Raw genomic sequence first — 14,478 nt, forward strand, 5'->3', positions numbered from 1 at the left:
GTGTTACGCGGTGAAGCATACCAAAAGTGGTACGGGGCACCACTATGAGCACCGATACGCCTAATAAGTGTACTGGCAGGTCTTTAGAGTTATTGAAAGCTTTAGGTGCATATCTTTGTTCTCGTTAGCCTACAAAATTTTAATATTTACAAAATTAAGTTATTTGCCTACCCAAATAAAAATGTTTGCAGCATAGCGTGCAGTGGGAAGCTTAATTGGTTGCTGTTGGCTTTGTGCCTTGCTTCACTCTTGATCAGCGCTTACTGATTGCACAGTAATAACAAGCTTCGCCAAGAGGCTACAGATTACAGATGTGCTACTCTAAGTGTTCCAAAAAGCCCTTTTTTTTTCTGTTCCGAAACTGCCCCAAGATGCTGGTGTGGCTGTTCCTAAACTGCTCCAAATTGTCATTTTGTCTGCACCAAAGCTTGCTCCAAACCCTAAACTGGCTGGACCACCACTGTTTGTGCAACTTCCATAGTGCATATACTAGGAAGTAAAATGTAGTGCGAGAAATACTGGACTACGTGCTGGACATCTGATCTAGGAAGATGGCTTCCTAATATTACATTCCCATGCCGCAGGACCATTCCAAACGAGAAGTATGGCTTGCAACAGGCAGTGCGGGCCCACCGCGAACGGAACAACATGCTCATGCTCCTCAACACCGAGCTGAACCAGGAATTGGTGGAGGCCACTGAGGAAAGACTCTCACTCGAGCTACAGCTGGAGAACCTCAAGCCCTTCTCTTGCTGATGCAAGCAGCAGCATTTGAAGAGGACGCCCCATCACTCCTATGTCTACACCTTCCCCCTCGGCGCTCCTAACACTGCTGGAGGACCGCTCAATTTGTCAGAATCCCTCCCTCCTCCTGGTTTTAAAATCCTCTCCTTTTACTTTACTGGAAGGTCAAAAAAAAAGGATAACAAATTGAAATTTGATGTCAAGAGAGAGTGAGAGAGGGCCAGCAAGGTAACAAAAGTTCCGTGGAGCATGTGTTAGCCAGTCGCGGTTAAATAAAGCCTGTCGCCACTGAAGCTGGTCACAGCTGTCAGTTTGTGCCTGGCAGCAGACCTGGGCGGGTGTTACTGCCCTCTGCTTTCTTTTTTTCTTTTTCCTGTCTTATTGCCCCATTGCTTTTTCACCTGTGTTCACTCTCTCTTTTTTCTTTCCTTTTTTTTTTATGAAAGGCCAACTGCAACAAAATTTCACTTTGTTTATCACGAAATCTCACACGAAAGTAGTACACAGTGTCGAAGCAATCTTGGCAAAGCTGTAGGACTGGTAATTGTCTACCGTATTATTATTATTATTATTATTATTAACAACAACCTTTAAATAGCCCCGTAGCTGATGACACAGTGGTTTAGCAAATGCCACAACATGGCCTCCGAGACCTTCGGCATGTTGCAAGTGCTCCCCAATCACTGAGGTAGCACCACACTGGTTCCAAGCGTTGTCTGCCAACATTGTTTTTGGGAAGCGTTTCTGACTTTCTCTGTCCTTTTGGTGTCAAAAACATTCCTGTTTGCCAACATTTTGCTGCATCCACTGATGCTTCACTTGCAAAATTGTGCACGGAGGCTGCTTTATATTGGCGCTACTGAAACTGGGCTTTTTAGTCTGCCCATAATTGCATTGCATTTGCCCTTTGAAGAGGGACAGCATGCTCCTGCTAAAAAATCTGGCGTTTAATCTTGCATTTGTGAGTTCTTGTGAACTTATAATTTCAAAGGCATTCACGCCACCTTACTCCGTAAAGCTCTGGAAAGGTTTCACTGTCATGTGCATTTCCTGTCGCATAATGCTGGCATTGCTGTGGTTAAAAGGAGCAGAACTGTGTATGTATAATTTATTGTGAGCCAGGTGGCTCACTCTATGGCTGCTTCTGGATTGCAATCGCTTATTTAGTCATGACTTTTGACCTCCTGCTTGGCATTGTGTGGTGCACATCTCTGTATGCAATGTCAGCTTAATGTAAAAAAATATGTATTTGCTGTTTTGCATAGCACGAATGCCTTTTTGCCCCTTTCATGTGGGAAAATTTGGTGTCATTTGTAGTCAGTAACATTTGAGTTTAATGTTACCAGGTCTCTCCTGCACGGGTGTACATAAGACAAAAAAAACATTCACAATCGATACATGTGGGGATAACACATTCGAATGTTTTTAACGTGATGCATCCAGTAGAAAACTACACGAATGAAAAGAAATGAGGATCATGCAAATCATGATCTCATTTTTAAATGGGTGTTTTACTTCCTTGAATACAAAACTGCTGTTCATTTTACCTGGTCATTCACTGGTAAGTTTCCTCGCATTAATCATGCTCTGCCATTTCTGCAATGTTGTTTACAACTTACTGGATCCATGTTGTGGTTGAGTCTCGTTTTAACTGGGAATGTAATATGTACAGCTTGATCACTTATAGTACTCTAAAACTAAGGCTAATCAAAATTTGCGTGCATTTTTTTTTTCCACATGTGACCTTTGTGTCTTATATTCTGGCCCAATGTTGTCGCCATCTTGCATAACAGACATCGCTTTTGCCATTTAGCACCCTGTGGAACTTGACATCATTTGAAGTATCAAATGTCATGCTGAAAACTATGTGAAATGTTCCCACGTGATTGGGGTATTTGGAGAATTAGCTTCACTATTGGCGTTTACGAAGTTACGATTCTTACGTCACATTGAAGCTTTTATTGTGACGCAGCACCAGAGCAAAATCACGACTCTTGACTAAGCAGAGCCGTTGTTCACCAATGCCATTCAAACGCCACTTCAGCACATAGCTGAGAATGCCAATGACAAGAGGTGTAGTGTTCTTAAGGATTGTCACTTGCAGCTACTTCAGAACTGTTGTGCGTTAATTGGTTCAATGCTTTAGGATAATTGTTGTTGCTGCATACCTAAGAACATAGGAAATTAGGCAACCAAAGTCGTGATCTGCAAAAACAGCAAATTTGCCAAGTCTGACCTTGATTCAGCTTTTGTGGATGGTCATGCAAGTACAACTGACGTGTGATGACTCGAATTTATGGGGACTACAGGCATATTGTCCTGTTAGTTTGAGTCTGGCTGTTCAGAAATGTTTTGAACATATAGCGGGCCAACTATAGTGCATAATTTTGTTTTAATTTACTGAAACAGTAGGTTATTGCAAGTTTACTTACATATATTGTGCTGCTTTAGCATTTTCATGCCATGTTTGAAACTCAATATGTGCATCTATGCTTGCATGCATGGATGGGCATTCGCCTCCTAAAGTGCTTATTTGCGTGGGGCCTGTCTGTATTGTACAAAACATTGCGGTAATGGTGTCTGAGTGCATACGAGTCTTGTCTGTCCTCTGGGCAACTTTTTGATGGCAGTTGACAGAAGACATGTAGAGTCACACCAGCCAGTTTGCACTCTTTGTGTGTTTGGCACCTTGTTTACCCAAACCCGAATGCACATCTCTTCTAAAGCACTCCTTGCAAACATTGTACCTGGGACTAGATGCATCAAAGTTCAGCAGTGCTTACAGGCTTACAGGTTTTGCATGTTCACGTATGGCTACTTTTGTTACCACCTAGTGGCTTTAGGAGGTCTGGTTAGGACGAGTTGTCACATTATCTGTCCAAAAACAGGGTCAAGTTCTCTTGCCTCTGTCTTGCTCCCACCCACACGGTGAGCTGAAAAACCGCATTTTCATTTCTGCACTGGGATTATAATGGATGTGTAGGTGTTTTCCCGACTCATCTGAACACAGAAAAAATAAGTTCAACTCGCTTGTAAAAACTAGGTCATGCAGAAGCAAGTGGAATTGTCCAACTTGCGCAGCTGCATAAAGAATCTTTAGAATATGTTGCGGCACACATCAACAAATTGAACCAATATAGTGGGATACCTGTAGCATTCTTGCAAAAAGCCCGAATTGTTTCAGAGTCTACTTGGAAGGCGTAAATTTCAAACCATTCAATGCAAGCTATTGCACTTTTTAGCCTTTCTTTCCTGAAATTGGGTTGGGTTATGCGACTTGAGTGCTACTTTGTCCCAGTATGCAGGCATGGTAATGGGAATGCGGGGGGGGGGGGGGGGGGGAGATAAGGGCCTATGCATAACTTGTTAGGTGTGCAATGGTATCTCATATTGTCTTACGTAAAACACTTGGATGACAACAAAAGATAGGTACTTCATAACAGTATGATTTGTGCATGATGTAAGCCATTTACATTAAGGATACTGGATTTCGGTTTTATCTTGCTGCTGATATACTCTTCTTCATACCATCTAAATTTGCCACCAATGAATGTTTCGCAATATTTCCCACTAATTTGCCCAGTTTTCTTGTTTTTAGGCTGTTACTGTACTTTGCAGCTGGTGTAGCATTGAAGTGCTTTCACCTAACTTAACTGCCGTTTCCACCTTAAAATCTGATAAGGTGGAGCGACTCAACTGCACATTCTGTGCTCCATTGCCTCTCCTTTCCTAGTAGATCGCAACAGCCGTGCATCAGACTAATTTGTTCTCCATCCACGGCTAGGTTTATAAGCGTCAGTAATTGCCTGTGGAATTTGGTTAAACAACGCAGCTGCCGGAGGCAAATGTTTTACTGGAGAGCTTTAGCCTCTCTGTGTAATATAATTGATTACTGGCATCAGTGAAACCATCATCCGATACTGAGCTCCGCAGCAGCGTACAGAGCACTTATTGCAACTTTAGTCTGTGCTACCTTGCGTCTTGCCTAAGTATTAAAATATAGTAGCTCTTCTTTTCTCCTTCGATGAAATCAGTCGTGGAACACAAGACTTAAGATGCATTGTGGCTGAACGGAGTGCCACAGGATGCCATTACTGGCATATAAATAAATCAATAAAATAAATAGTTGCTGCTGGCTACCTCTCAGGTGCCCCAGAATTCTTTATTAAACAATAATATGGGTACAAGCAAACGAAAACATTCTACTAAATGCAGTAGATTTCCTATAATTCCACCCTGATGGGATGACTAAATGACTGAATTATCTGGCTGGTCATATTAAACAATATGCAGAAATAACGCAAAAACACAGTAATTCATTTTGCAGTATTTGCCTGATCCTAACAAGCCCCCGAGTCAAACAAGCACACACTTTCGATGCGTCCAAAGTAGTGAACTAATGTAGAAATAGTATTAAAACTCCTTAACACAACAAACCTAGCGCGCACACAATCTTTTGCGAAAAAAATTGTTAGCTTTGCCGCACGGTATTTTAAAGTCAGCTTCGCCGCTGTACAGTAGCGTTCTGCAGTAAAGCATATAAACGTTGCGAAGATGGTTTTGATTTCTTGTCCGAGTGCACTGCGCGGGCAATGTTCGGTCCAATTTTCTTTCAGAAAAAAAGGCAAGCATTAGAATCGGGTAAATACAGTAGTAAAGCTTTGTGAGCTACGGTTATCGCTTGAAAATCTTCCTAGGGCGCGCCAAAAATAGGCATTTTCGACGAGAAGTGACGTATGCTTAACACATTTCCTATCCCCTAAGCTCTGCCGAGATGGACACTGCTACTGATAGGATCACTATCGGGATCACCGTAAGGGTCAGGGGCATGTCTGCCGACTGGTCAAATTCAAATTATCTAGTGAAGGCCAACTGGTCAGGACCTTCGGCTGAGATCGAAGTGACGGAAGCGTACTGTAGAACGCTCTTAAGTCCATTTCTGTGCAAAACCTTGGCCGAGAACAAGTTGGGATATGCACAGAAAGTTATATTTGTTGGCTACATGTGCAAGTCCCCGTATTTTTATTGTATTGGTGATTTGAACAGTTAGTTGCTGGTGATGACGTTGGTGGCTGCTTTGAGTAACATGCATCAATGCTTCACTGCTTCATTGCCAGACTTAGCCCTGTATTTTGGAAGACTCTTGTAAGATTATCTTCAGGTGATAAATTTGGTGTTCTTGCTTCTGTGGTCCTAAAAGAATTTGCCAATTGTGAGAGAGCTTTGCACATCTTGTATAGTCTGACGAGTTGTTTGCATACAGTGTGGCACTTCAGCTTTTTGTCTCGGTACAGGTCTTGGTACAATGTTTGTCCTTCGCAGTTCTTTTCGTTCTTGGTCATTGACCCACAAACTGCTCTTGTCTGTGTGATTGGCTACTGCACGTGATGGGTGATGACATATTAGAAGCAATCGAAGGAAAATAATTGTTACAATAGACAGCCCTTGGTGGGTACTCTTGCTCTTTCTCTCAGTGTTGACGCTTGTTACTGAATGAATTTTAAGCTTGTTATTTATTGAACATGGGTGTGACCTATCTTTTTAATCGAGCATTTTTTGAGGCTGAAAGTAATCGGCAGTATATTCATTGGCCTTTCGCATTGAGTGCGTGTGGCTTGTCCAGTTGTCCTTGGGCAGTCGTCAAAGCATTGTGTGTTCTCATTGCGAGTTTGATACGGATTGCGGTGTTGTGCCAAGGGTGCTTAGTAGAAGTAAAGCAACATCAGCACTTTCATGAATGGGGTCTTGCACACTAAGCACACGTGCAGCTTCTGCAACCGTATGAGTTGAAGCTCCCGATTTCGCTGTGTAGTTGGTTACAATGGATATCATTTTATTTTTAGCAACGGGGTTAACGCAAGTCTGGATGTGACTCTTCTGTGTGCACCTTTGTACTTTACACCTATCTGCTTTAGTTACAAGCTGTTGAGGCGCCGAGTCGCTTGTGATCGGTCAGTGTGTAGCACTCGTTTTGTAGCACTGGTTACACAAAAGCCACAGACAGCTGTCGGTTTTGTGTGCCGGGGCCTCCTCACTTTCATTTGGCACCTGTGTACAATGGTAGACCAAGGCGTGCCATGTCGGAACTGTGTTTTTGTCAAGCAGTAAGGTTTTTCCTTGACAGTGCGCCAGGTCTGGAAATGGGGGCTCCCTAGAGAGAGAGTAGTGATATGTACATAATTTAGTCTTGTACAAAGAAAGGGAAAGTGGAAGAAGAGGTAGCAACCCGAGAGCCTCCATCCTGTCTGGCATATATGCAACTGTGTTGATGTGCATATAGGTTGTAAAGTGGTATATATATATACATATGTGTGAATGCGTGTATAAATATTTTCATTCACACATGGCGTATGTTGAAATGGCGTGTTATCCCGTTGTCATATCCTTCTGGCAGCTTATCATGCATGCAGGGGCCACCCCCTGCACTTGTAAAGCATCCGGAGGAAAATGTTGGCCTGGTAGTAGCCGTACTTTTTGGCACTGACACAAAATGTAATGGATCTGGGATTTGAAGAAACAGAAAGCAGACTTGAAGCCAGTGCCAAAGTACTTCGAGTGTAATTTTTGATGGCCACTGCCACATTTTCCTCCGGCTGAAAACGGCATCGCGTGAAGCCATTGATATGTGCTTCTTAAGCGGCCAGCCACCCCGAGGAAGTTGTTTAGAAGCAAATATTTTTCATAGTGTTCATGCAGACACTTACTCGACGTTGTTTGGAGGTTGTTGCAGGTGTCCTATGTCTTTTTCTCGAGATTGTCAATGGCCCCACCATTTTATTTTCTCTCCTTAGCGGGGCTTGATAATTTGAGTGCATTGTTGAGCCTGTCTGTCTTCTAAGAACGTCTCGGCTGCAGACAGATTGAGTAGTGTGCAAATCTTGTTAGTGTTTCAGGTGAACACCACTACACGCCCGCTGACGGTCTTTTCTACACGCCAAAATATATTCGTGCAAAGCTAACGAGAGCCCAGTAATGATCTCGCGCATAAAAAGCAATTGCGATTGTGTCTGTGGTTGTGGAGCCAGGTGTGGAAATAAAAAAAAAAGTTGTTCATGCCCATGCTGCATTGTTCACTGTGGAACTGTCTTGCACCTCAGGGTTGTGCCAGGCTCCTTTTTCTATTTTCAGTGTAGTAATAGGTGTAAATTGAATGTGCGGTGCCTAATAGTGGTTTATAAGCGATTAATTGTGTCAATCATGGTTTAGGAAGGACTGTTGACAAATGTGCTAGAGTTAAATAGTTTTATGTCAAAGTGCTGCAGACACCACTGCAAGAAAGTCAAGGTAGTAGGAGGATGCTTTGTGATTATGAGTACTCGCACAAAAATCTCAACCGTAATGCGGTATTGATTTACTTTACAGTTGATCGTACCACGTTTTCATCATAAATAGATGCAGTCACGGGCATAAAACACAAAAGCATTGTTGCTGCTAGCACTACATGATGGGAAGAACTTAACGGTCACTTTAGCCTATGCTAAAGAGGATGAAGGCAAAGCCTGCACGCTTACAAGACATTCATTAAATTACTGTGATATTCTCATTAGAATGCGTTGTTACTTCCTACTGTTTTCTCATTACTTGTTTCTTTTTTTTTTTGTCGGTCGCCTAGACATCGCTACTGGTTCTTTGTGGTTAATGGCACATTAGGACGGTCGTGGCAAATCTGTGAATACCATTTAGAGACGTACGCAGGTTCACTGAATGAATTTTTATTTTAACACTATTTGACTAGGGTAGCTATATGAGCTCCTACATATGGTGCCTTCTAATTTCTTGTTGTGCAGGCAGAATGGGAGAGGGCTACTCCTGAAAAGGAATAGCCGTCACCATTATAAGGTGACTACGTCTCTTCCTTTTTTCATTTCAACAAAAAAAAAAGGGACGCAGAAAGGCAAATTACACGAACATGCAGCACTAACTACCCGCCATGGTTGCTTAGTGGCTATGGTGTTGGGCTGCTAAGCACAAAGTCACGAGATTGAATCCAGGCCATGGCAGCCGCATTCCAATGGGGACAAAGTGCAAAAATGCCTGTGTACTTGGATTTAGGTACACGTTAAAGAACACCAGGCGGTCTCAATTTCCAGAGCCCCCCCACTACAGGTAATCAGCAAATGGTATTGGCACGTAAAACCCCATAATTTTAAAAAATACAGCGCTAACTTTCAACAACAGCTTTATTTCCTGTTCTCTCAGGCGTACTTTACTCAATACGTCATCAGACACGTCTACATTGCTCGGCAAATATAAGCAAAACTAAGATAACCATACTTGTGGCCACACTGGTCATTTAGAAGGTTATGTATTCAATGTGAATAGAGATAATCAATTATTGATAGTGAAATTGACGGTTTACTGGCGCATGCGCTTGAATTTTGGTGCCATAAAGCCGGATGACGATAGGATTTTTCGACCCATGCGCCATCTAAGGCTGTCGTCTTAATAAAAAAAATGTGGGCAGTTTGCACTAGTGGTACAAGGCTGGGTGACAGTGGAGCTAGTTCATTCCAGTTTGCTAAGTATTGCTAGGTTTTGCTACATTTTGCGAGGCTATGCATGGCTTGGCTAGACTCGTACCAAGCGTTGCTAGGTTTTGCTAAGTCTTGCGAGGTTATGCATGACTTAACTATGCTAACAGATTTGCTAAGTTTCGCCAAGTTTTTGCGAGGATATGTACGGCCAGGCCAGTAAGTCGCACAAGCCTCGGCAAGTCGCACGCGCAGTATCTGCATCGCAATTATGTACGGTGCTTCAGTACCAGTCGTCATCGTCGTCGATCCGGTCCTCATCCTCGACGTCCGACCTTCGTCATGGTCGGTGGCATCGGGGAAGGGTTCGCGAAGTGCTAGCAAGGCAGAGCTCTTCTGTTCAAAGTTCCGCACCGAGCTCACCGTGGAGAGGTTCACGTCGAACCAGAGCCGGTCACAGACGCGGTAGCTGTGCCCGAACTCTTGTGCCGAGGAATTCGCGCTGGAAGTGGCCGTTCGCACCTCCCATGTATTTACGGGCTTGGCGTTGGAAGTTCTCGGTGACGCGCAGGCCCGGAACCGATTCCCGGCGGCGCCGAGCATTCGCCGGCAGCGTTCGTTGTCTCTGGCCCGAAACTCGGGATCCTCGGCTAGGCGACGGAGTTTGTCGGCTGCGGTCTCGGCGTGATGGGCAGGATCGGCTATCCTTCGTCGATCGTGGTCCCGCTGAGCCGCGCACCGAGCTTCTTTGTAGGTTACACACGCGACAGCTGTGCCCAAACTCCACAGAAATTTGCGCTGGAATCGGCCGCTTGCACCCCTCGTGTCTCGGCGGGCTTGACGATGGAAATTTTCGAGCAGTCGCAGGCCGCGATCGCATTCTCGGGGACGCCGAGCATTCAGGCGCCGACTCTCACGTTCCCTGGACTGAAACTCGGGTTCCTCGACTCGGCGTCGCCTCTTCTCAGCCGCAGCTTCGGTACGGTGTTCCGGATCAGGTCGGCGGCGAGGCATCGCTTCTCGCTTGGCAGTATGGCACTCTTCCTGGCAAGCCGCCGCTTCTTCGGGCGTCCGGACTTTCTTCAGTCTCCCCAGGGCAGCATCACATATGCACGGAGTAGAGGAGGCGAGAGGTGTGCTGCCGCGCCGGCCCGAGCTTTTACTCGCCTGTGACGTCACGACTCCGCCCTACGCGCGTAGTATGCGAGGAGGTTACGTGGCTCGGTGCTGTCGCAGCTGGTTACTAGGCAATGCGAGGCGGCGCACAGCTGGGCTGAGTTTTCTGGTAACGCTCTACGACGGAACGAACGCTTAAGCAGCTCCGCTGTTAAAATGGCAGCCCAAATGTGGGATGCCGCAGCCACCGTACAGCCCCGATCTGAGCCCGGCCAGACCTCTTCCTATTCCCAAAGCTCAAGAGAAGACTGGAAGGTCACCGTTTCAATGATGTTTCCGCCATCCAAAGGACTTTCACAGTCTCGCTGAAAGAAGCAGCGGCAGCTGACTTCCTGGGAGCTTTTTAAGCGTGGGAATCGCGTTGGCAGCGGTGTATCGACGCCCAAGGAGACTATATTGAATAATTTCAATATGTACCGATTGGGATCAATAAATTATTTTTACCAGGCCCAGTCTCATTGCTTCACGGACAAACCCTGTAACCCTATCCACACGCGGACGGTGCGGAGGCCCCTCCAGCGTTCGTAAGTGTCCGTCAGTGTAAAACCACAGGAAACCAGTGGTAAAACTATCCTTGCGCTTTTGCAGACGAAACGCGGGACGTCTTACTTCCCGCTAAACATGGTGGAGTCGTCGGCAAAGTCGTCGTGCGTAAAAGTGAGCCACATTGCCGTGCGTAGGAAGTTCGATCTACCGAAAGCTCGAATTCCGTTGTTTTTAAAGCGAATGTTTGGAAATAAGTAAAGCTTTGGAGGTAATTGCAGAGACCACTTGTCAAACAATCAGATTCGCCCTAGCATGCGTGGGCCTAGACGAAAAGCTGCTGTTCCTTGCTCTTTCTTAATTGGTGCCAGAAGAAACGTGGTGGTGACGTTCCACCCTCGCAGGTGTTGGAACGGCCCCATTTCTTGCCTTCGTTATGAACTTGGCGTTGAAGGCGGCTGCTGGTGTTCCTTCCCGGGGTCAGGGTCTGGAACGGGACTGGGACCTCAGTCTTTCTCTTCTCGGGCGAGTCAATGGTGGGAGTGCTGCTGTTGCCGTTGAAGAGCTTGCCGTACCCGTTCTTTGTTGGGTGGTTTACGGACTAATCCGCGCAGCTGGTATCGTTCGTCGAATGGTAAAGTTTGCACGTGAAGCGGCAGAGTTGACATAGGTGTTCAAGGGTTGGATCCTCTCTGTGTCACAGGTGAGGAATCTCGGCCAGACGTCCGCCCGGTGGCCCGTATCGAGGCTTGTGCTACACAAGGTTGGAGTCTCGGGATATGTATGTATGTGAGTATGTACGCTTCTTTCCGTAATATATCGCCTAGGGGGGCAACTAACCGCAAGCCGGCTAAAGTGATGGGGGGACAGTGTTATGAGCCCCATCGTCCTGGCGTGGGTAATTTCGTGACTCGATGTGCTGAAATTGTCTAAGAACTCGGTGGGAGAGGTTTCTTTGTCCGGTTCCATGATTATTATTCCTGTACATGAATTGTCCGGGGACATGGGGCACTTGCGCATACTTTGTGAGGTGGACGTCATCGTGCTGTGCTCCATAGCGATTTTTTCGTCTGTAGTGCTCGCCAGTGCAATGTTCTGCGGGGTCTAGACGTAGGAGGAGAGATGGCAGGTAGCTAGGCCTCGAGACAAGCCCTGTGTAGAAGTCCTACACGGCATTTTTTTTTTTTTTGCACAAATGCTGCAGAAATACAATGTACGCAACCGCGTATGTGCAAACGTGAGCGCAACAATTCTGTCGAAGCAGAAACTGATACTGGCGGAAGAGCTGGCGGGAGGGGGGAGGGAAGGGCGGCTCCGCAAATCGCTTCGCACGGGTGAACAGTGCGTGGCTTTGTGCGAGAAGAATACATCGTCGCACTAGCAGTGAATCGCCGAACACAATATTAGTGGTAAATACCATTTACGCAACCGCGCATGCGCAAGCATATAAATATACATCTAAATAAAATAATATATAAATACATCATCACTTGAATAAAATCGCGAAGTTGTACGAAAATTGTTCTTTGCTCCACTGCGATTTCCGCAATTCATTCATTTATTCATTCATTCATTCATTCATCTTTAGCAGGTGACAGCCGATATCTGGTACCGGTGAAGGGCATCAATTGAAGTTCTTGCGATGCGTTACTGCCGTAACGCGCTCGACAGGGTTCTGTAAATCAGGCTTTTCCACGCTAAGCCTCTATAAGAGGAGAAGCCTGCTGCTTGCCAAATCCCCTGCGTTGTAGTGTAGCGCGCGCGTGTATGGGTGCGTGCGTGCATTAGTGCATGTGCGCGTTGGGTGGGGGGTACATGCGTGCGTGCATGTTTTTATTTTATGATGGCGGTTGATTTTAGGGCGTGTGCACGTGTGAAACATCCGAAGGCCCGTATAGCATCTTGAGCACAAGTGTATGCGTACGATGCCGGCCATCTTTACGCGCCATCTCCCAAAGCACGACACATTATAAATACGGTACATGTCATAATTACCTCCGTTGTACCTGCCTCCAGTATTCTTTTTCCCACAACTTTCTGCTGACTGAAATCCAGATGCCGGCCTTAATGGGGCGGCGGTATGGCTAGCAGATATTTTCGGGTTATTCTTTCCCTTTCTGTGTTGACAGCCACTAAGCAGGCTAAGAATACTATTGACCACACAACGAAAGTGGTGGAGCTGATAATTGTAGGCGCATTGTTAAGGTATAGGAAGACATTAGTAGTGATGGCAGATAAAGTACGTTTATTTGATATTCTAGTTCAAAAACTACGAAGAATAGGCGAAGGCTACCACATAACCGGTTGTCTATTGCAGTATACAAAGCGGGTGTCAAATGAAGAGGAATGCGGTCAATTGCGGCAGAAGATTAGGTGAAGTGATTAAAATAGCTAACTCACAAGCATGTTATGGGTTGGGCTGACGCAAGAAGTAATCGGAACAATGTATTTAAATGGTGGCTCGAGCCCTATTTGGAAAAATAGGACACGTGTAAATGGTGATTGATGAAAGAAGTAGACATGTACAGTCGACAAAAATAGTGCTAATGATGTTGAAAGTTAGGATAGTTATTTGCGGCTGTTGTGAAACATGGTTGCAGCGCCAGGGAAGTACTCCAGCTGCCGCTGCGTATGGCGTAGCTGAGCACGGCCACGTGGGCCCTATATTGAAAGTGATCTGCGATTGAAGACAGAGTCGAGGTTCGCCGAGGACTGATAGCTTCGTGTGCGCTGTGTTCTCGCCGCTTAGTTCGGGTTGAAGCGAGAGGCACCACGAAGGTCAATTCACTCGCTGCAGCTGCCGAGCTTCCTCACGCAAGCGTTTTGATAGCAATTGTCCGCGGTCATCCGGTAAGTTGTTTTCATGTTTTCCTGTGCGCGCGTGACAGCATGCATGTTAATTTAGTTAGTAAGCGAATGCTTACAAGATTATGAGGCAGATGAATCTACTACCCTTACTTTGTATAGCTGTCTAATAATTTGCTATCGCAATCGATGCTTCACCTTTCGGGCGAAACTGCGACGTTTCTTTAGCACACTGTCGATTATCCAGAAGGAGTGATAACAGGAAGTCGGAGAAGTTTCCTTGAAATATCGATGCCCATTAAAGCGCCACTAGATGAGAAACTAGAAACATCGCCTTGCAAAACATATCAATGCTCTCGTGTTAGTCCTTAAGACGGCAAAATAATCTGGCTGATGACATGATATACACAACGATGTAAGATTATTTTCTACTGTGCTCTACGCGATTGAGTTTCGAACGAATTACATATTTGTGGAAATGGTGGATCCTATTTAGTACGAAAGCCTTGCTTCGGTCGCCGCGAGTGATGTGTTCGTGAAACGCTTAACACGCGGGCGGTTAAAGTGAAGCGATCACAAGTTGGCAGGTGTATACTACAGTGCTTGAAAAATCAGTGTACCATAATATTTGAAATTGGTGTCAGGTATATTAGTTAACCCTAAATTGAAGAAAATCAAGTAAACACGACGAGACATCATTTCACTTATGAAGGCTTCGATTATTGCAGACAATTTTCGATATTAGGGTTGTGAAGAAGGCTAGAAAGTGAGCCTTCTCTCTGTCTCTTCACATTTTTCG

At 45.4% G+C, this 14,478-nt stretch overlaps 1 protein-coding gene across 6 annotated transcripts in view; it reads left to right on the forward strand.

The window, feature by feature from the left end:
* Reps (RALBP1 associated Eps domain containing) overlaps positions 1-7,801 on the forward strand; it is a 70,015-nt gene extending 62,214 nt beyond the window's left edge. For all 6 annotated transcript variants that reach the window (XM_065450792.2, XM_065450794.2, XM_065450795.2 and 3 more), the window contains one exon: positions 585-7,801. In XM_065450792.2, the coding sequence (XP_065306864.1) occupies positions 585-756 (172 nt within the window). In that variant the 3' untranslated portion in view covers positions 757-7,801. The remainder of the gene's footprint in view (positions 1-584) is intronic.
* Positions 7,802-14,478: the final 6,677 nt, after the last annotated feature.

The sequence above is a fragment of the Dermacentor albipictus genome, chromosome 5, assembly GCF_038994185.2.
Source record: "Dermacentor albipictus isolate Rhodes 1998 colony chromosome 5, USDA_Dalb.pri_finalv2, whole genome shotgun sequence".
Classification (NCBI taxonomy): Eukaryota; Metazoa; Arthropoda; class Arachnida; order Ixodida; family Ixodidae; genus Dermacentor; species Dermacentor albipictus.